The 20,860-nt window shown below is 40.0% G+C and overlaps 1 protein-coding gene across 5 annotated transcripts in view; it reads left to right on the forward strand.

The window, feature by feature from the left end:
• mybpha (myosin binding protein Ha) overlaps positions 1-11,438 on the forward strand; it is a 46,055-nt gene extending 34,617 nt beyond the window's left edge. For all 5 annotated transcript variants that reach the window (XM_083769411.1, XM_083769409.1, XM_083769410.1 and 2 more), the window contains 4 exons: positions 6,608-6,794; positions 6,945-6,997; positions 10,819-10,855; positions 11,199-11,438. In XM_083769411.1, coding sequence (XP_083625537.1) covers positions 6,608-6,794; positions 6,945-6,979 — 222 coding nt within the window. In that variant the 3' untranslated portion in view covers positions 6,980-6,997; positions 10,819-10,855; positions 11,199-11,438. The remainder of the gene's footprint in view (positions 1-6,607; positions 6,795-6,944; positions 6,998-10,818; positions 10,856-11,198) is intronic.
• Positions 11,439-20,860: the final 9,422 nt, after the last annotated feature.

Genomic DNA, 20,860 nt, shown 5'->3' on the forward strand with positions numbered 1-20,860 from the left:
TGTGTGTGTGTGTGTGTGTGTGACTGTGTGTGTGTATGTGTGTGTGCTCTCCCATGCGCTGCTCTTCCCGCCATCAGCCCAGCTCAATGTCCTCTATTCTTATGCATACTCATGGTCATAATGTCATTTTTATTTTTATTTCTATAATCAAACTATGAAAGGTTTACATATTATACATGTTAATATCAGGAGCCTGTTCCTAAAAATTAACCTTTTAAGGGCCTGGGTTGCTTATAATAAACCTAATGTAATTACTCTCTCTGAGACTTGGTTGACAGACTATCCCCGATAATGCTGTCGAACTTAATGAATACGTATTGTATAGAGCTGATAGAGGCACAAGAGGAGGAGGAGTGGCTACATATATCTCTTCTCACTTAGCCTCTGAGCTTGTTAACCCAACTGTGAAGCCCATGCATTTTGAATGCCTATTCACCCGAATAAAGTTTCATGAAAATAAACACCTGGTAATTGGAAATATTTACAGGCCCCAGGATGCTCCCTCTGACTCTATACAACACATTGTGTCTACAAAAACTCCCTAGATCGGACAAACGAAATTATTACCCTGGGGGATTTTAACCGGAACTGGCTTGATAGGTCCTCATCCAGGGACCGAAATGTTATTAATAGTGCTAACCTCACTCAACTTATTGATGAGCCTACCAGAGTTGACCCTGTTCATCTGTCAAGATCTCTGCTAGATTGGATTCTTGTCACTCATCCTGACAGAATCACAAAATCTGGGGTACTATCTGACTGCTTTAGTGACCATTCAATAATTTTCTGCATATGGAAGATCCAATTACCTCGTGTACCACCAAGGTACATTAAAGTAAGGCAATTCAGAAATATGAATAATGAACTTTTCACCCGTGATCTACTTGACATAAATTGGAATCGCTTTCAACTTATACCTTCTGTCGAAGATGCCTGGAACTTCCTTTACACAGAACTCAACAAAGTGATCGATAAACACGCCCCTTGGATAACCATCAAGGTCAAGGGAAGACACCTACCTTGGATAAATGGTGAATTGATACAGCTTTTTAAACAAAGAGACAGGGCCTGGCTAAAGTATCGCTCATCTAATGATCCGAATGAATGGAACTTATATAAATAACTAAGGAACACATGCAAAACCAAAACAAGAAATGCAGAAGCCAACTATTACAAAAACTGCTTAAATAATGATTTCAATAACCCAAAGACATTTTGGAAAAGAATCAATAACATACTTAACAAAACAAACAAAAGCCCTAATCTCATCAGGATAAATGATAATGATGATCCCTCCATAATTTCCAATGCGTTTGGTCAGCACTTTTCCTCTGTCAGTAGTTCACACTCAGATCCACCCTATTCTCACGCTCCCTTGAATAGCACCAGGGTCGACAGCTCCTTTTCTTTTGCTAGAATTACCCCAACTGACGTTCAACAGGCTATCTGTGAGTTAAACCCAGGTGCTGCTGGGCCAGATGGTTTGGAGATCAAGTTCCTGAAAATCGCTCCTCACATTCTTTCATTTCCACTGTCTGATTTATTTAATCTATCTCTATCTACATGCGAAATTCCATCAATCTGGAAATGTGTCAGTATAATTCCCCTGCATAAAGCTGGTGATCCACATGATCTCAATAATTATAGACCTATCTCTATTATCAACTGCACAGTCAAGATATTTGAAAAGCTAATATTTAACCAACTCTCTAAATATGTCAACGACTCTAATATCTTATCTCCATTCCAATCCGGTTTCAGACCCAATTTCTCAACAACCACAACACTTCTAAAATTCACAAACGACGTATTCTCATCATTCGAACATAATATGCGCACAGGTGCAATATTTATTGACCTCACTAAGGCATTATATTTGGTAGACCATTACATACTTCTAGATAAACTTCAATCCATAGGCCTCTCAAAATAGTCTGTCCTTTGGTTCAACTATTATCTCCACCTCAGACGTCAGTGAGTCTCATACCAGGGGAACCGATCTGAATATAGGATTATGGAGAAAGGTGTACCCCAGGGTTCTTCCCTGGGGCCCCTGCTATTCTCCATTTTTATCAATGACCTGCCCACAATTTGCTCTGACTGCCATATTCAACTATATGCCGATGACACAGTCATCTACTCCTATAAACCTGACATTACCCAAATTCAGTGCTCACTACAGGCTGACTTTGCTGCAGTCCAAAAATGGTTTTACCTCAACAAGCTCATATTAAATAAAAATAAGTCCTTTAGCATGCTTTTCTCCACACGACCAACCCCCCTACCGTTATCTATCACATTTGCAGATGGCACACAAATGGAAAAGGTAGATGAATACAAATATCTAGGCCTCCGGCTCGACCCTCAACTCTCATTTAAATCCCATATCACCTCTGTTATCCAAAAAGTTAATTTCAGCTTGAAAATTCTATACCGATCCATTAACACAAAAAATGCTGGAAACGTATCCATACGCTTTATTAATATCGAACGCCGTACGCGCGAAGCGTAACTATACGTTTTATACGTTTTTTTATTGCTTACTGTACATCAACGTCCTATGCTCCAGGACACCGAAGAAAATAACAGCTTTCGTCTCCAGGAAGCTCCAATATGTGATCCGGGAGTAAAAAGCCCCTCCCTCCTGAAAAGAGGTCTGTCTGTGGCGAAGACGCTCCCTCCTCCAATGCCTCCATTACACGTATGGGTCTGCACGGCAACGGCATAGACCAACGCAGATGTCAGGGCATCTAAAATGGAGTTACCCATACTCTAGTGTCTGTGAATACACTCGATTCCCCCTCCCCTCCTGTTTCTACATGGTTTCTCCCGAGGAAGCTTTGTGGGGGGAGTCTCTTGATCGCTTTGGCAGTTTGAGTTCCCCCCCCCAGGCCCCACTGCGCCTTGCGATCGCCTTGCACCGCTCACTCATTCTCGGAAAAAGATATAACGCAGTCGTGTCGATTTGCCCTCTGCCAGTATATAAACCAAGAATAATCTTCAACGATCGCCATTTCATAACGTTTTCAACACACACACGGCACACGCCATGATCAACTAACTGCCTGGCTACGTCTTCAGTCTTCACCAGCCATCGCTATCCGTTGTGTGTATCGCCATCGCGTCTTCACTTTGTTTGTTTGGGCAAGAAGCACGATCAGCGATGGAAAAGAGCTTTATATCCACGGCAGATAAGTAATGACGTATTATCGAAGGACCGCCATGATCAACTTACTGCCTACGTCTTCGTCAGCCAATGCAGCCATCATCGCTATCCGTTGTGTGATTGTGGATGTAGGGTGTAGGCTATATCCACGGTATCGAGAGAGACGCCCGGCTGTGATATAGGTCTTATCACTGCAATTATAATGAATAAAAAGGCTACAATCACACAACGGATAGCGATGGCTGCATTGGCTGGTGACAACGTAGCCTCGGTCCCAGGCAGTTAGTTGATCATGGCGGTCCCTCGATAATACGTCATTACTTATCTGCCGTGGATAAAACTCTTTTCCATCGCTGATCTCTGCTTCTTTGCCCAAACAAAGTGAAGATAGCGTTGTCCAACAAAGCAGCCAGTTATTTGATCATCTCTCTCTCCTGTGCTTCTTTCCTCAAACATGTCCAGACATGTCAACCTCAACCACTAAACTCACCGATCCAGTAACGCATCTCACCGTTATACTATCGTTCTGAAGGCAGATATAAAAATAAACATAAATAAATTATTGTCATATACATACTACACACTGAATGAAAGCCCTAATTGTCTACTTTTAGGAGGAAAACAAATACATAATATTGATCCCATGTACAGTTTGTCAGGCTATTGAATGCAGTTGTTCAGGTCCAACTATTATTCACAAAATAAGGCCTATAGCGACATGTACATATTATATACCGTATGAAACAGAAGACCCTCTGCTTTCATAAGAAAAAAACTAATACTGTAATAATAATAAAAATCACACCCCTGTGAAGTGAGCATTTCCTCATGAAGTTATCATAGCGAGTTATAAAGGTTTAAAGTCACAGAGATTGACAGGCAGATATAAACATAAATAAATTATTATCATATACATACTACACACTGAATGAAAGCCCTGAATGTCTACTTTTAGGAGGAAAACAAATATACAAATATATACAAATATAGTTTGTCAGTAATTGGCTATTGAATGCAGCTTGCGCCCACCAGAGAGGATTTCAGAAAATGCATGGACCAGAAGAACTATTATTCACAAAATAAGGCCTATAGCGTAATGTACATACTATATACCGTATGAAACAGAAGACTCTCTGCTTTCATAAGAAAAATACTTCTACTGTAATAATAATGAAAATCACACCCCTGTGAAGTGAGCAGTGCAATGTTGCGCAACATTGCACTGCTCACTTCACAGGGGTGTGATTTTCATTATTATTACAGTAGAAGTATTTTTCTTATGAAAGCAGAGAGTCTTCTGTTTCATACGGTATATAGTATGTACATTTCGCTATAGGCCTTATTTTGTGAATAATAGTTCTTCTGGTCCATGCATTTTCTGAAATCCTCTCTGGTGGGCGCAAGCTGCATTCAATAGCCAATTACTGACAAACTATACATGGGACCATGTGTATTTGTTTTCCTCCTAAAAGTAGACATTCAGGGCTTTCATTCAGTGTGTAGTATGTATATGATATTATTTGTGTTCATTTTTATATCTGTCTGTCAATGTCTGTCAACTTCAACCTTCCATATCTCTGCTGTTTTTTCAAGCGAGCAGCGTGCCTTCAAAAGCAGGTTTTAGAAAAAGGTCAATATCTCCAGAATGGAAGATGGTAGAATCATAATTTTTTTTTTAAATTGAAGTGGACATGTTTGGCCTACTTTTTATTTATGCGATGTGATTCTAGCTATAAGAGGCCCCTCGCTGTGGGCCCCTAAAAAGTTCAAAAGTCCAATGTTAATCGCTTAGCACCAGCAAGCCTGAGCAAATAGAAAACTCTAGCATACAATGTGTTAACTGCTTCACTCTTCAGGTCAGAAAAATAATTATCACACAACTAATACTTCCAATAATAGACTACGCTGACACTGTTTATCAAAATACATCTGAAACACACCTCTATCCTCTCAATGTCACTTACAATAACCTCTGCAGATTCATACTTAGATGTCCTCATACGACCCATCACTGTACCATGTATGAGACCCTCAACTGGCTAGATCTCAAATCTAGAAGGCATTCCCATTGGCTCTTATTAATTTTCAAATGTATTCATTTTAACTACCCGGAATACTTAAAACAGTATCTGCATCCATTTAGCTCACCATATAATCTGAGGAACACAGAGTATGCCTACCTCACTGTCCCCACTAACATCAGGAAAGTAATCGGCCGACGTGCTTTCAAATACAAAGCTCCAAATGACTGGAACAATCTCCCCAGCTCTCTCAGATCAATCAACTCTGTCAATATCTTTAAAGTCTCCATCCTCACTTATCTTCAAATACCCTGCTCTTGCTTCTGATATGCCTCAGTTTTTTTTGTTTGTTTTTTACACTCAAACCTGCAAATATACTGTAAAATTGTGATCTATGCATGTGCACGTTTGTAATTGTATATCTATATATCTATCTAATCACACTTTGTTATCTTATCACACTGAGTATCTATCTAAAATGACGCTAAAGCATTTTTCTGCATGTGCACATGCCACACAGTATATGTAACAGTTTGTTTCTGATTTTGTCTTTTTCTTTATTTTTTTTATGAACTATGTCCATTAAACCATGATGCATTAAGCCCCTTATTTTCTGGGTGATTAGGTGGGGTGGGAGCGGCCAGCTTGGGAGAGCTTTTCTGTTTTTTGTTTTGTAATGTATGCATGAATGTACTTGTTGTAACGTTTCTGTCTATTGTATTGCTCTGTATTTGATGTATGTTGCTGGACCCCCTCGAAAACGAGATGATGCATCTCAAGGGGATATCCTTTTTCAATAAAGGTACATATATATATATTAGGGCTGTCAATCGCATTTTTGTCCATAGTTAACTGTGATTAATCGCAAATTAATCGCATATTTTAAATATTCTAAATATACCTTAAATCAGTGGTTTTCAAGATTTTTCATATCAAGGTCCATTATTTATTCTGCATTTGAGCCACGGACCACCATTTGATGACATTTAGCCTTCCAGACCCAAACTAAAGAACTGTATTGATGTTGGTCAATGGTACCATTACGAGAGATAACAGGCCATGTTGATCAAAATAACATGTTTTCTAAGTTTTCTAATTGTGTATACTTAAATTAACTTAAGTAATGCAGCTGTTTAACAATTATTCAACTCTTCAGTGTAAAATTGCCATGCGTCTCTCAACCATTCTGTCAAACTTCACAGTGCGTTAATCGCGCGTTAAAAAAGATAGTGCCGTTAAAAGGATTGTGAGTTAACTAGTTAATAGTGCGTTAACTTTGACAGCCCTAATATATATATATATATATTGAGGAGGCAAAACCCATCAACAACTAAATCTACCGTGTTGTACATCCGGCGGTGACATCAGTCGTTAACCCCTTCCTTCCTTCCCCCTGGCCCTGCATGCTCTCTCCGCTCAGCCCAAGGTGGAGTGGTTGAGAAACAAGATGATCATCGGCGACGACGCCAAGTACCGGCAGATCTCCAAACAGGGCGTGTGCTCCCTGGAGATCCGCAAGCCCAGCAACTTTGACGGTGGCGTGTACACCTGCAGAGCCAAGAACGCCCAGGGAGAGGCCACGGTCTCCTGTAGGTTAGACATCAAACGTAAGTATCATCACCACCAGGGATAGATGCCGAGATGAATTCGACGTGTATCCAGTGCACAGAAATTACGTCTTTTTGTCTGTAAATGTCAATGACTTTGAAATGTAGGCGATGATTAAAAGGAAATTGTGCTCTGCTTTGTTCCCACAGAGGTCACTCTTCCAGGAGAGGAGAAGGAACAATAATTGAACACCCACCCAAAGGTAACGATACAATTAATTATTATTAAAATTCACACCCTGTGTGAAGTGAGGGGCGCCTGGTAATGTTACATCTCTGTAATGTTTGTTTAAAGACTTGAATGACTGCTACTCTATGTTTTGTTTTTAAAGTGCTCTAAACAAACATTTAAAAAGTCCATAGACTTGGCTGCCAATATGACATAATTCTGAAAGCCAGTGGTTGGAAGGGCTATCGCCCCTCTAAAAGAACAGTGTAGAAAGTTGGATCACTCCCATGGCAACCCCATTTCTCCTCTCTCAACAAGTGTTGTATTTGGTCTCTGTCAGACTCAGGACCCAACACCCACTAGGTCCTCCTGCTGGCAGACCTGGACTCAAGTCATTAGCGCCAGTTAACAATTTAAGCTCGTAGATCGACTGTTTTCACAGGATGTTCGCATATTTTTTCCGATCATGACATGCCCAGAATAAGGAACGCTAGGATTCGTGCAGTTAACACCTTGAGGGCCCGGGCCTATTTAATCCATTAATAAAATGTGCCCATCGTCAGCAAGCGCCTCTAGGCTTGCTGACGATGGATCAGTTTCATAGCACTAATTTGACGGAGATTATCAATCTCCGTCTCGGGCACATGACCGTGCACTTGAACTTTACGGTGATTTACGTCATGGGCCCCGATGGTGTTATTAACAGACAAACTGTCCCGTCCCTGTGCATCCACATGCCCACTAACTTCCCCCCTTAAATACGTGGTTTACCATTTCAAGGAGAGCCAGATGAGTATGCTATTGCTAGCTAGCTAGTCGAGCTATTCTGAGCCCTTCTTCTGATGCAAGGTGAAGAAGAACGGACTGAGCAAAGATGGAATAGAAGAAACAAAGAAAACAAAGAAACAGACAGACAGACAGAGACTTCTAGTACAGGAACAGTATTGTAAACAAGTCAGGACAGATTTCCATAGGGCGATGCAGAGGATAAGTGGAGAGGAAATGAGGATTGCTTTTTTTTTTTTTTTTTAAGATATTTTTTTGCGGCTTACGCCTTTTATTGATTTTTTAAGGGACAGATAGTAGGCTGACAGGAAACGGGAGAGAGATGGGGGGATGACATGCGGTAAAGGCCGTGTCGGGTTCGGGAGTCGAACCCGCGGCACACCGCGACTGGATCACCAGTCCGGTGCCCAGACCGTTACGCTACGGCCTGGGCCATGAGGATTGCTTTTTACTTGGTGTATAAGGACATGCCAGTGAGTGAGGCTTTTTATGGCACGATGTAACACTCTGTAGGCCAGGTGTGCCCAAAAGGTAGATCACCAGTAGATCACAAAGGCTGTTCAGGTAGAACACATGACATTCCCGTAAAAATATATAATAATACAAAATATCTTTTTGGCATCTACTGTACCACTTGAATTAAGGTGACTTGATTGATTGACATCAAAAAGGGCCTGTCAGCTCAAACCCACAATGCAATACTTGCACACAAAGATCATCAGTAGCATTAAGGTTATTTAAAAAAGAAAAACCCAACCAATTCCATTCCCCCCCTCTATTTCCCATTCCAAGTGTGTTTGTCTCATATGTAACGCCAGTGCCGCTATTTTAAAGCCCACTCAAGTACATTTTTAAACTATTTTGGTGGGTAGATCTTGTTGAGCTGGTCAGATTGAAAGTAGCTCTCAAGTCAGAAAAGCGTGGGACCCCTGCTGTAGGCTATCGCCTTACACTACCAGTATACATTAAGACTGTGAAACACTGTGTAGGCTATCACCTTACACTACCAGTGTACATTCAGATCCCGTGTAAACACTGCTAACACATCAACTCATAATGCCTCGCAGTATGTAAACATTCAATGCTCAGCTCTCGTCTCCGTTAGCGTATAATTCAAATTCGTCCTCCAGTAACTTGCCACAGATTGAGTCCTCCATGCACCTCTCCCTCTTTCCTCTCTTCTTTATGTCCCTAACGTAGTTTTCCTTAACAATTTTGCAATTTACAATTTTGCGTTTTTCGCATTGTGAGCTTGTAGATCATCTATTTTCAAATGGCCGAAATGAGGGCGATGCTGGGGGATCCATAGTGTTTTAAAATAACCCCATCAGACCTGCATCACAGCCTAACGGTGTCTTCACATTACCATGAGTCAACAGGCATCAGTGAGAAGACGTAAGAATTGGCTAGGAGAAGAGGCCAATAAGGAGCGGCAGAAAGCCACTGCTGACGTGACTCACTCACTGATGTAACCGATGTCTCCTGCCTGTTGACTCAAATGACTGTCACCACCTCAACGAGGAATTCACACCAGTCGTTACTGTCCCTCTGCTTTATGGCAAAACGCAATAAAAAAACATGTCCAAGGTTATGAGTGACACGTCACCTCAGTCGTAAATAAGCGAGCTGTAGTGGTGCAGCGAGAGCTCTGCTGCCACTAGGAGACACTATTCGGCTATGCCAAGCAGGAGAGTTCACAGGCAGGCAGGTGAAGTACTCCCAAGTACTACTTGCTCGTCTATGGCAGCTCGTTTGTAAAGGATGTATTTTTTAGGTAAGGATTGAGACGCTGTCTTAAATCATTTCACACCTGCAGTACAACTGAGAGTTCATATCAATATTTGCGACTTCCATAGTAGTACTTTCTTTGGTTTCACTGTACAGTATACGCCTAGTCTACGCCAACATTATTTCTTCTTCAGAGCACAGTGCACTTCTAAAACTCTTCTAAACTTTGACGCTTCCCTTGGCTCCAGGGGTCATCGCCATGTTGGCTTGTGGTGGACATTTTTGTCAACATAATTGTTTTTGCCACGGACATACAAAATGAGTGGACAATAATATTACCAGAAACACATAAATAGATAGCCCCGAATGACCGGTCTGTAACTCTGAGTTAAGGGGGTCTTTGCAAATAAAACATTTGAGAACCACTAGTACTATAGTTGGACTCCTAAAATGCCATAGTGTCATAATGAATAATTGCCATACATAATATTGTGAAGAATACCTGGAGAAACCAAAATAAGAACATTATAATGGTGTGTATAACAGAAAATCAAACATTTGCCACAGACAAGACCAAGTCATTGTCCGTGTACGGACATGTTGGTGACCCCTGCTTGGGAAGGTGTAGAAAGCAGCGATAATCCATAGACCACGGCTTCCCAAACTTTTCAGCCCCTGACCCCTGAAATAATGCTGCCACTGACTGGAGATCGATGATGTTCTCAATGTCTTTATTGTGCCTTATATAGGTAGAGGCCCCCTCGGGCTTCTTGCCTCCTCCTGGCACTTTCCCTTTTTATATTATGTTATATGTTTTATTGTATTGCTAAATCAAAATCAAATCAAATCAAAAACATCTAATCAAATCAAAAGATCTAATCAAACCCCAACCTGGGATGCGCTCGTAATTCCGACGGCGCATTAGTACGTGTGGCTTCATGTGTGGTTAGGCACAGGGTTAGGGTTAGGCACAGGGCAACACGCCTGTCGGAATAATGCACCGTTTTTGTTTCCTATGTTTTGTTTTTAATTATTAAAAAATGTCATATTTTTTCAGTAATTTCATCAAGAAATAAAATGAAAAATCTTAAATTCCATAAATTAGAAAACAAATGTTTAAGAAAGTAGTGAAAATAGCCGAAGTGACACATTGTGAGCTACTAGCTATTTTCACTAGTTTGAGTCCCAGGCAAACATCTACAACACGTTTGGGGACCCCTGCCATATACTGTACAATGCATCAACACTTTCGCTCACTCATAATATGCCAGCGAAATACCGCTGCTAGTGTGAATCCGGCACAAACGTGCCCAATTTAACCACCTGTTCTCTGTCTTACAGTGCTGGGTCGGCAGGAGTCTAGGTCGTATGTTTGAAGGTAAGTCTGGCGTTATTTTCCGTGGGACTGTGTCAGGGCACTTTATTATGCATATCTGTCCCTTAACCCATTTAGACCTGCGGACGCATCTGTGTCACCCTTATAGCATGTAGCTATACGAGCACAAATCACAACAATAACACAAATCTTTGCTTCTGGGGGGTCTCTGGAACAACATATTTTAGAGATAGGGGGCAAAATATATATCATTCTGGGGGTCCTTGACAATGAAAATAATAGTGAGCACCACTGTTAAAGAAAACTGTTAGGATTTAGAAGACATTTGTAGAATTTGTTCTCTCAATGGGTTTACGGGTGTTTCTCTGCCTGCTTTCTTCTCCAGAGTGACCGGGGAGATGAACAGCAGATGTCTCTCTGTAGCCGTTGTGTACATAGTGAACGGAAACACCAAACACCTTGTTTTCAAAGCTATAGTGACATGTTTGTATAGGGTTCTTTTGACTTGTTTTCCTGCCTTATGTGTCTATTATTTTATGCCCCAAATAATAATTTGTCTATTTCATGAATAATAATGTTATGTACTACTTAATAAAATGTTGATCCCATGAACATGATATAATAATGACTTTAAGAATACAGTATATTATTCCTTATTCCTTGTCAGTATCGTGTCTGCGACTAATCTTGCAAACATATTTCTGTGTGTGTGTGTGTGTGTGTGTGTGTGTGTGTGTGTGTGTGTGTGTGTGTGTGTGTGTGTGTGTGTGTGTGTGTGTGTGTGTGTGTGTGTGTGTGTGTGTGTGTGTGTGTGTGTGTGTGTGTGTGTGTGTGTGTGTGTGTACTGTGTGTGTGTTCTTTTCAGAGTCTGGAGGTGACTGAATGGAAACCAAGTCCAGTAAATGATTTGATCAATATTTGTCTATTTCATCACTAGCAGCATGCATGATATGAAATGAAACGGCATAAAGTACCCCTGGCAAGAGAGGGCAAGCCAAGTTTCCTGGGGTTCAGATAAAAGCCCAGCCTTAAAATGGACACACATGCTACTAGGTTTGGGGTGTCGTCAGATTGGCCTGACCTCAATGACCTCTGTGTGAGAACTGCAGTACAGGGCAAACAAGGATAAACATATATAAATATATACAGTCGATCAGTGCGTCTCCTCATGAGAAAAACAAGACAAAAATAGTCAACAGTGCAAAGCCAAACAAAAGTGTCCATTGATCAGTGCAAGAAAGCGTGAGATGTGGGGGAAAAAACAGCACAAGATACGATCGGGAATGTCTTAAGGTGATTTTTTTCTAAGTGCTGGAGTTTGGAAGTGCTCGTTGACTATCACTCAGCAGCCCATGTGTAGTTTGTGTAGGCCTAGCTACCACCTGTTTTGAATTTGCACATAATGCAGGAGGCAGAAGGAGGTTGCTTTACTGATAACGAGTGCGTCCAAACTCAGACACTTCGAAAAATAATCATCTTCCTCCCCATCTCTATTCTTATTAAATGATGTATCCCAGTTGCCATTAAATAACACCCGTATTCGTGTCTTCTTTGCTGGCGTAACGGCCGCAAAGAAGATGGTTGCTTCGCACTGGAAACCGCCTCATACATTGTCATTTCGCCAATGGGCTTTGACCTTTCTAGATATCATTTATCTAGAAATGCCTACAGCAAGATTGCATGGTGCAAAAGAGGAAAACATTGAGATTTGGGGCTCCATTAAGCAATGCATATAATATGACATATAATATTACAGTTTTATGAGCTGGGGGCGTGTTGTATGTCATATTGCAATTTTGGGCATGTTAAGAAGCGCTTTCGACACCCCGTGGATTGCGCAAAACGGCCTTGAATTAGTCATGGGTGTGTTTAAGGCGTGTTTGAGACGTACCCAATCAACATGTTCGTACTATTCTCTTTACCAGTCAGCTGATGTCACATACGGAATGCGCACTTTGGGGATCGTGGTATTACATTTCTTCAGGCTGGCACCATAGAAGACATGACATGACTTTGTCACATTTGGGTTAATTATTCCTATTGCACTGCATGCTGTCACCTTTATGCCTCAAAATAATTTGTTTCTATTGAAAAACACCAGTAAAATAACGTTTATTATATTTTATTTCATTCAAGTCATGATGAAGGAATGAGTTGAATGCTGCTGCTTAATGCTGTGCCTGTGGCCCCGATGGTATATAGTCTTCGCTCGTAGCATTTTATTGAAGAAGACTTGAATCGGGTGTGATACAGCATATGAAAGCAAACTTCCCAAGGATTATGGAGAAGTTTTTATTTATTTTTAAGGTTGAGAAATGAAAGAATTATGGCCGTTTCTAATCTCAACATTTTACAAAGAAAAAGAGGCTGTTGCCATGTCTCATAGAAACAAGTAAATAGGTCTATAAAAATAAGCGCATATAACAGGGGTCTGTAACCTATTTTAAATGAAGTGCCATGTTTTTATTTTCTAGATAGTGAGTGCCATATCCAGATTAATTTTAATTACACCACATTAAAATAAAAAAACATATTTTGATTGTCCACAAATATAAAGTTCTTCCTTCTTTTTAAATATGTTCTTGCACATTGTTATAATGATCATTATATATATACCCCCCTGCAGTCAGAGTTCATTGTTTTAATGAATGAATGTGATGCATTGTGAGCTGGTATAGATCTGCTATTTTCAAAAGTAATCTTGGAAAAAAATAATTTATTTTTTGGATTAGCCGTCCTTAGTTGGGCAAATGCATTCATCTGGGGATCCTTGACATGGGAATGTGCTGTGTGAGGATTACTGGTTTAAACAACATTAGGAGAAAAGCCCAAATAACCACTTTAGAAACAAGAAAAGCAACCACAACTAGTACAACTAGTCAACTACCAATATTTACAAGCAACTTTACAGAAAAAGAAGCCGCTTATAATAAACAGACATGGCAACACTCCAGCAGCCTCCCAGAGACGCTCAAGTGTAAAATCAAACAGTGCTTTTTGCGTTTATGAGGTGGTCAGACCCACGTCTAATCGTTATGCGCTGAGTGTTTTTAGGTCAAGGGGCTTAATGGCAAATTGCGCAAAGCGAAAATAATTAACATATGGACACTCCCACAATGCTAAAATATTCAGGAACGCCGTATGCCATATGTGTGTGCGTTCAACACGGGCCAATATGCCTTTCATAATACGATTGTGCGCAGAGCGAGGGCAAATCAAATGGCATTGATCACGCCTCCAGGTCTTTAGTTTACTCAAGTTAGGGAATAAGACCTGATACTTAAGACACGTAAAATACAGCCCATTAATGTCTGGTATTGCAGATTTGGTTAAGGGCATGGATTAATCATTATTATTATTATTATTATTATTATTATTATCATTATTTATTTATTTATTTGTTTCCATTGCACAGTAGTAGGAGTAATGACATTTTGTGGCATCTTTGGTCTCGGGGGGGGGGGGGGGGGGAGAGGGGTGGGTGGGATTGTTTGTTTTTGTTTTTGTGTTCTTTGCTTTTGCTGTTATGTGTTTTATATGTGTTTTGTTTTCTTTAAGTCATTCATGATGTTAACGTGTCTTATTGTGATTTTTGTCTTAATTAAAAAACATTTGATAACAAAAAATAATAATAATAATAATCATCTTGCTGGCAAGATATGGCAGCAGTGTGCATATCATCAATAAATGGTAAATTTATATAGCGCCTTTATCCAAGGCGCTTTACATAAATTGTGCATTACATTCACCCATTCACACACACATTCATACACCGATTGTGGCGGAAGCCATGCAAGGCACCAACCAGCACATCGGGAGCAATTTGGGGTTCAGTGTCTTGCCCAAGGACACTTTGACATGTAGACATGGGATTCGAACCGCCGACCCACGGATCATTGGACGACCTGCTCTACCTCCTGAGCCACAGCCGCTCAGGAGGCAAAGCTTTGAGACCACTGGTGTAGCAGAGTGTTTCCAGGGAGCCAACATGTTTTATAATTTTTAGATAATTTTTATTCTCTTCCATCCTATTTTTTATTCTCTTCCATCCTCCTTCTGGAGGAGGTTCTTTTTCAAAACAATAAAAATTAATGAAAAAAGTAATTAAAACAAGTATTTTCTATTAGATGGATTTCTAATCTCAACATTTTACAAAGAAAAAGAGGCTGTTGCCATGTCTCATAGAAACAAGTAAATAGGTCTATAAAAATAAGCGCATATAACAGGGGTCTGTAACCTATTTTAAATGAAGTGCCATGTTTTTATTTTCTAGATAGTGAGTGCCATATCCAGATTAATTTTAATTACACCACATTAAAATAAAAAAACATATTTTGATTGTCCACAAATATAAAGTTCTTCCTTCTTTTTAAATATGTTCTTGCACATTGTTATAATGATCATTATATATATACCCCCCTGCAGTCAGAGTTCATTGTTTTAATGAATGAATGTGATGCATTGTGAGCTGGTATAGATCTGCTATTTTCAAAAGTAATCTTGGAAAAAAATAATTTATTTTTTGGATTAGCCGTCCTTAGTTGGGCAAATGCATTCATCTGGGGATCCTTGACATGGGAATGTGCTGTGTGAGGATTACTGGTTTAAACAACATTAGGAGAAAAGCCCAAATAACCACTTTAGAAACAAGAAAAGCAACCACAACTAGTACAACTAGTCAACTACCAATATTTACAAGCAACTTTACAGAAAAAGAAGCCGCTTATAATAAACAGACATGGCAACACTCCAGCAGCCTCCCAGAGACGCTCAAGTGTAAAATCAAACAGTGCTTTTTGCGTTTATGAGGTGGTCAGACCCACGTCTAATCGTTATGCGCTGAGTGTTTTTAGGTCAAGGGGCTTAATGGCAAATTGCGCAAAGCGAAAATAATTAACATATGGACACTCCCACAATGCTAAAATATTCAGGAACGCCGTATGCCATATGTGTGTGCGTTCAACACGGGCCAATATGCCTTTCATAATACGATTGTGCGCAGAGCGAGGGCAAATCAAATGGCATTGATCACGCCTCCAGGTCTTTAGTTTACTCAAGTTAGGGAATAAGACCTGATACTTAAGACACGTAAAATACAGCCCATTAATGTCTGGTATTGCAGATTTGGTTAAGGGCATGGATTAATCATTATTATTATTATTATTATTATTATTATTATCATTATTTATTTATTTATTTGTTTCCATTGCACAGTAGTAGGAGTAATGACATTTTGTGGCATCTTTGGTCTCGGGGGGGGGGGGGGGGGGGAGAGGGGTGGGTGGGATTGTTTGTTTTTGTTTTTGTGTTCTTTGCTTTTGCTGTTATGTGTTTTATATGTGTTTTGTTTTCTTTAAGTCATTCATGATGTTAACGTGTCTTATTGTGATTTTTGTCTTAATTAAAAAACATTTGATAACAAAAAATAATAATAATAATAATCATCTTGCTGGCAAGATATGGCAGCAGTGTGCATATCATCAATAAATGGTAAATTTATATAGCGCCTTTATCCAAGGCGCTTTACATAAATTGTGCATTACATTCACCCATTCACACACACATTCATACACCGATTGTGGCGGAAGCCATGCAAGGCACCAACCAGCACATCGGGAGCAATTTGGGGTTCAGTGTCTTGCCCAAGGACACTTTGACATGTAGACATGGGATTCGAACCGCCGACCCACGGATCATTGGACGACCTGCTCTACCTCCTGAGCCACAGCCGCTCAGGAGGCAAAGCTTTGAGACCACTGGTGTAGCAGAGTGTTTCCAGGGAGCCAACATGTTTTATAATTTTTAGATAATTTTTATTCTCTTCCATCCTATTTTTTATTCTCTTCCATCCTCCTTCTGGAGGAGGTTCTTTTTCAAAACAATAAAAATTAATGAAAAAAGTAATTAAAACAAGTATTTTCTATTAGATGGATAATATCACCAAGAGAAGGTACAGGTTGTTTTGATGAATCTAAATCTACTATGGTTAAAATACTGAATCAAGCAAAAACGGTCTGGGTTGTTCACAGATCTACAAGGTCACAGTGCGTGAATTGGACCTACACATGACAATACAATAACATGTTAAAACCCATTTTGGGCGGCAACCCCTTTTGGTGTTTTAAAGCATTATGTTATACTTTAGCTATTGAAAAATAGCATGGAATTGTGCACAACATCTTATCCAACGACAACTATATTCTTACGTGTTGGTGGTTTGTGATTGATATTGATTGATTGAAGTATTTACAGTTTGCAGAATTACAGAACATTTCAAGCACAACTCAATACAAACTGTGAGTGGACGACCAATAAAGCACTAGACCTTGTTCAATTCATCATAACATTTAGAGACATACAAATATACACTTCGAGAGAGAGAGAGAGAGAGAGAGTGGTTAGAGTGGGTGACAATATTATCACACGAAAAGATCAAATTACTATAGGTTCCATCCTGGAGGCCAATCTTTCCGGTGATAAAATGGCCACCAACGTAATCAAAAAAGTCAATCAAAGAACAAGATTCCTTTACAGGATCTCCTCACTGGTCAGCAAAAACACCTTGAAGACCTTAACAGGAGCCCTCGTACAAGGTTTCTTTGACTATGCATCCACCTCTTGGTACCACAGCACCTCAAAGGCCCTTAAAACAAGGCTCCAGACCTCCCAAAACAAACTGGTCAGGCTCCTACTTGGCCTCACCCCCCGAACCCACCTCACCCCTGCCCACTTTGACAGGCTGGGATGGCTTAGGGTCGACGACAGAGTACAGCATCTTGCAATCTTGCAATCTTGTCCACAAGATTCGATACACCACCAAGATACTTAGATACCCATGTACCTGTCTAAATACTTCCTTAATGTAAACGAAGTCCACACCCACAACACCAGAGGGAGTGCAACAAACCATGTACAACCCAGATTCGGCACAAACAAGGGACTAAATTATTTTCGCTCCTATGCCACCAAAATGTGGAACGCCCTACCAACAGTCATTAAGACATGTGAATCCCTTGACTCCTTCAAAACCGCTCTCAAAGGGCACCTACGGATGGCTGCAATTCGAAACTGGCCTCTGTAAAATCTGAATCCCCCCCCCCCCCATTTTTCCTCACTGTATATTGTATCTTTTCCCTTTTTTGCTTCCCATATGATGAATTCCTGTTCTGTTCTTTAGCTACATAGAAATGTCTATTTGTATGTCTCTAAATGTTTGTATGTCTTTAAATGTTTTGATGAATTGAACAATGTGGACCCTGTTGTAAACAAGTGTAATGCTTAATTGGGTCGTCCACTCACAGTTGACAGTCTTTGTATTGAGTTTGTGCTTAAAATGTACTGTAAATTCTACAAACTGTTAATAAATATTTCAATCAATCAATCAATCAATCAATCAAAGAGAGAGAGAGAGAGAGAGAGAGAGAGAGAGAGAGAGAGAGCAGGTGAAACTACACTACAACTCGTTTGTCATGGACAGACTGGGAAACCGACGTTTTGCTGCCATCTAGTGTTCACCAGTAGACACTGCATGTGTCTGAAGAATATTATTATGGATGCAGTTCTTGACAAACCTTTTCAAATTATTGTCTGTCTGTCTGTCTGTCTGTCTGTCTGTCTGTCTGTCTGTCTGTCTGTCTGTCTGTCTGTCTGTCTGTCTGTCTGTCTGTCTGTCTGTCGTGCGTGCTCACAGCTGTGAGCCATTCACTGCCATTCAGACGGACCAATGACCGGCGGTCTAGATCCGGATACAGTAGGCGGGGGCCGCGGGGCTTATGATTTTAAATGGAGCCCCATGCGGTGCATAGTGTAATGTATTGGGCTCCGTCTTTTGAGCTAATTTAGAACTTCCTGTCTGAGAGCTAGCTAATTTAAGAGATCCGGTTGCCTTCAGAATAAAATAAGGCTATTTAATTAATAATTATTACATTACATTATTAGTATTATTATTACATTACAGTTATTGTAAAGACACACATTATGTTTCTGTGTAAAAATAAGTAATTAAATAACATCAAAAAGTTATCTAAATGGATAAATGCTATTCACTGGAGTGAATATTCTATTATATTCTAAAAACGACTTATAAATCCTAAAGCCTTTTTGATTGATTGATTGAAATATTTATTAACAGTTTGTAGAATTTACAGTACATTTTAAGCACAAACTCAATACAAAGACTGTCAACTGTGAGTGGACGACCCAATTAAGCATTACACTTGTTTACAACAGGGTCCACATTGTTCAATTCATCAAAACATTTAAAGACATACAAACATTTAGAGACATACAAATAGACATTTCTATGTAGCTAAATTCATCATATGGGAAGCAAAAAAGGGAAAAGATACAATATACAGTGAGGGAAAATGGGGTGGGGGGGTGGGGGGGATTCAGATTTTACAGAGGCCAGTTTCGAATTGCAGCCATCCGTAGGTGCCCTTTGAGAGCGGTTTTGAAGGAGTCAAGGGATTCACATGTCTTAATGACTGTTGGTAGGGCGTTCCACATTTTGGTGGCATAGGAGCGAAAATAATTTATACTTCACTGTGCAACGGTCCTATGCTGGACAATAGCAGATATGCAAACTCACAGCACATCTCATTCAAGACACTGAACTTGCAGATCTGCCATTTTTGAACACACTATAAAGTTAACCATTTATCATGCTGCTCTACGTGGCACTGCATTCTGTGACATTAAACCAAATGGCATTTTCCACTCTATGACACTACTGTTCTACATTTTTGTCTAATAAAATAGGCTATTAATTTAATCAATCAAACTGCATTAACTAACAGAGATACTACTAACCAAGCTATCCATGTCAACATGCTCTATAGGAGTCTCAATAACAGGTATAAGTAACGTTTAATGTTTAGTAATTTTTAATGTAGCAGAAGAGGCCATTCATTGAACAGAGTTTTGCACAATTTTAACATCCCAGATCGATTGAAATATGAATCTACTGTGCTGTGCTACACCATGATATATTAAGAGTACAATAACATTCCATTGTGAATAAAAACGTATTAACCACAGTGTAATGCTAAAGGTTTCATCACAGGGCTGTCTGCTTCATGTAATATCATTAAAAGTGTTGTTGGTGACAGTTATATGAGTTGGAAGCATTAAGACCCATTTTAACCCTCAATGGCTTCCTTTCTGACAAATAACGTTATTGTAAAAAAAAAAAAAAGATTCACGCGTAGCTATTTTGCATTTACAATAGAGCGCCGAAGTCTGACGTCACTTTCAGTAGAGGGCGTCAGTCCCCAGGTTCATGTATTTGTTTAGTTGCATTGAAAGCCTCATTATAACAACTGTGTTTGAACAATAAACATGTCACCCCGGCCGCTTCACTCATATGGATATGAAGAATCAACTGACTGAGAGAAAACGCTAATGTTACTGCTGCTGAATTAGTTCGATTTTCGCTAGAAGCAGACCGTATCATATATGAGCATTTACAAGTGTAATACTTAATTGGGTCGTCCACTCACAGTTGACAGTCTTTGTATTGAGTTTGTGCTTAAAATGTACTGTAAATTCTACAAACTGTTAATAAATATTTCAATCAATCATTCAATCAATGAGTGACTGACTGTTGCAAACGATACAGAGACACCTCCCTGACAATAACGCCGAGACAGCTTGTTTATTTTTGGACCACAACGCTTATAGTAGACCAGGGGAATGGTCGGGATGAGCCAGTTACGTCAGGACTTCGGTGCTCAATGAGAAGCGGATGGGACCAAGGGACCCGGATGTAACGTAGAAGGACTACAATAAATTCGCTGTTAAATCTCGCGGGCGTGGCCTCACACCGGAAGGAAGTGCCGCCGTCCTCAAATACGGAAGAGACGCGTGGAGGTCGGCTTGGTCAGTGTTTGTTTGGAATTGCCACGTCACCATCTTCCGGGTCCGTCTTCGGAGCAAGTAAGTGATTAAATGTTATTTAATACTTAACGCTGTTGTTGTTTTTGTGTTCAAACGTCTATCACTTGAAGTTACTTGTTATGATGTTTATATATGATGTTTGTACGACCG

Source organism: Protomyctophum parallelum (genome assembly GCF_964188405.1).
Source record: "Protomyctophum parallelum genome assembly, chromosome: 7".
Classification (NCBI taxonomy): domain Eukaryota; kingdom Metazoa; phylum Chordata; class Actinopteri; order Myctophiformes; family Myctophidae; genus Protomyctophum; species Protomyctophum parallelum.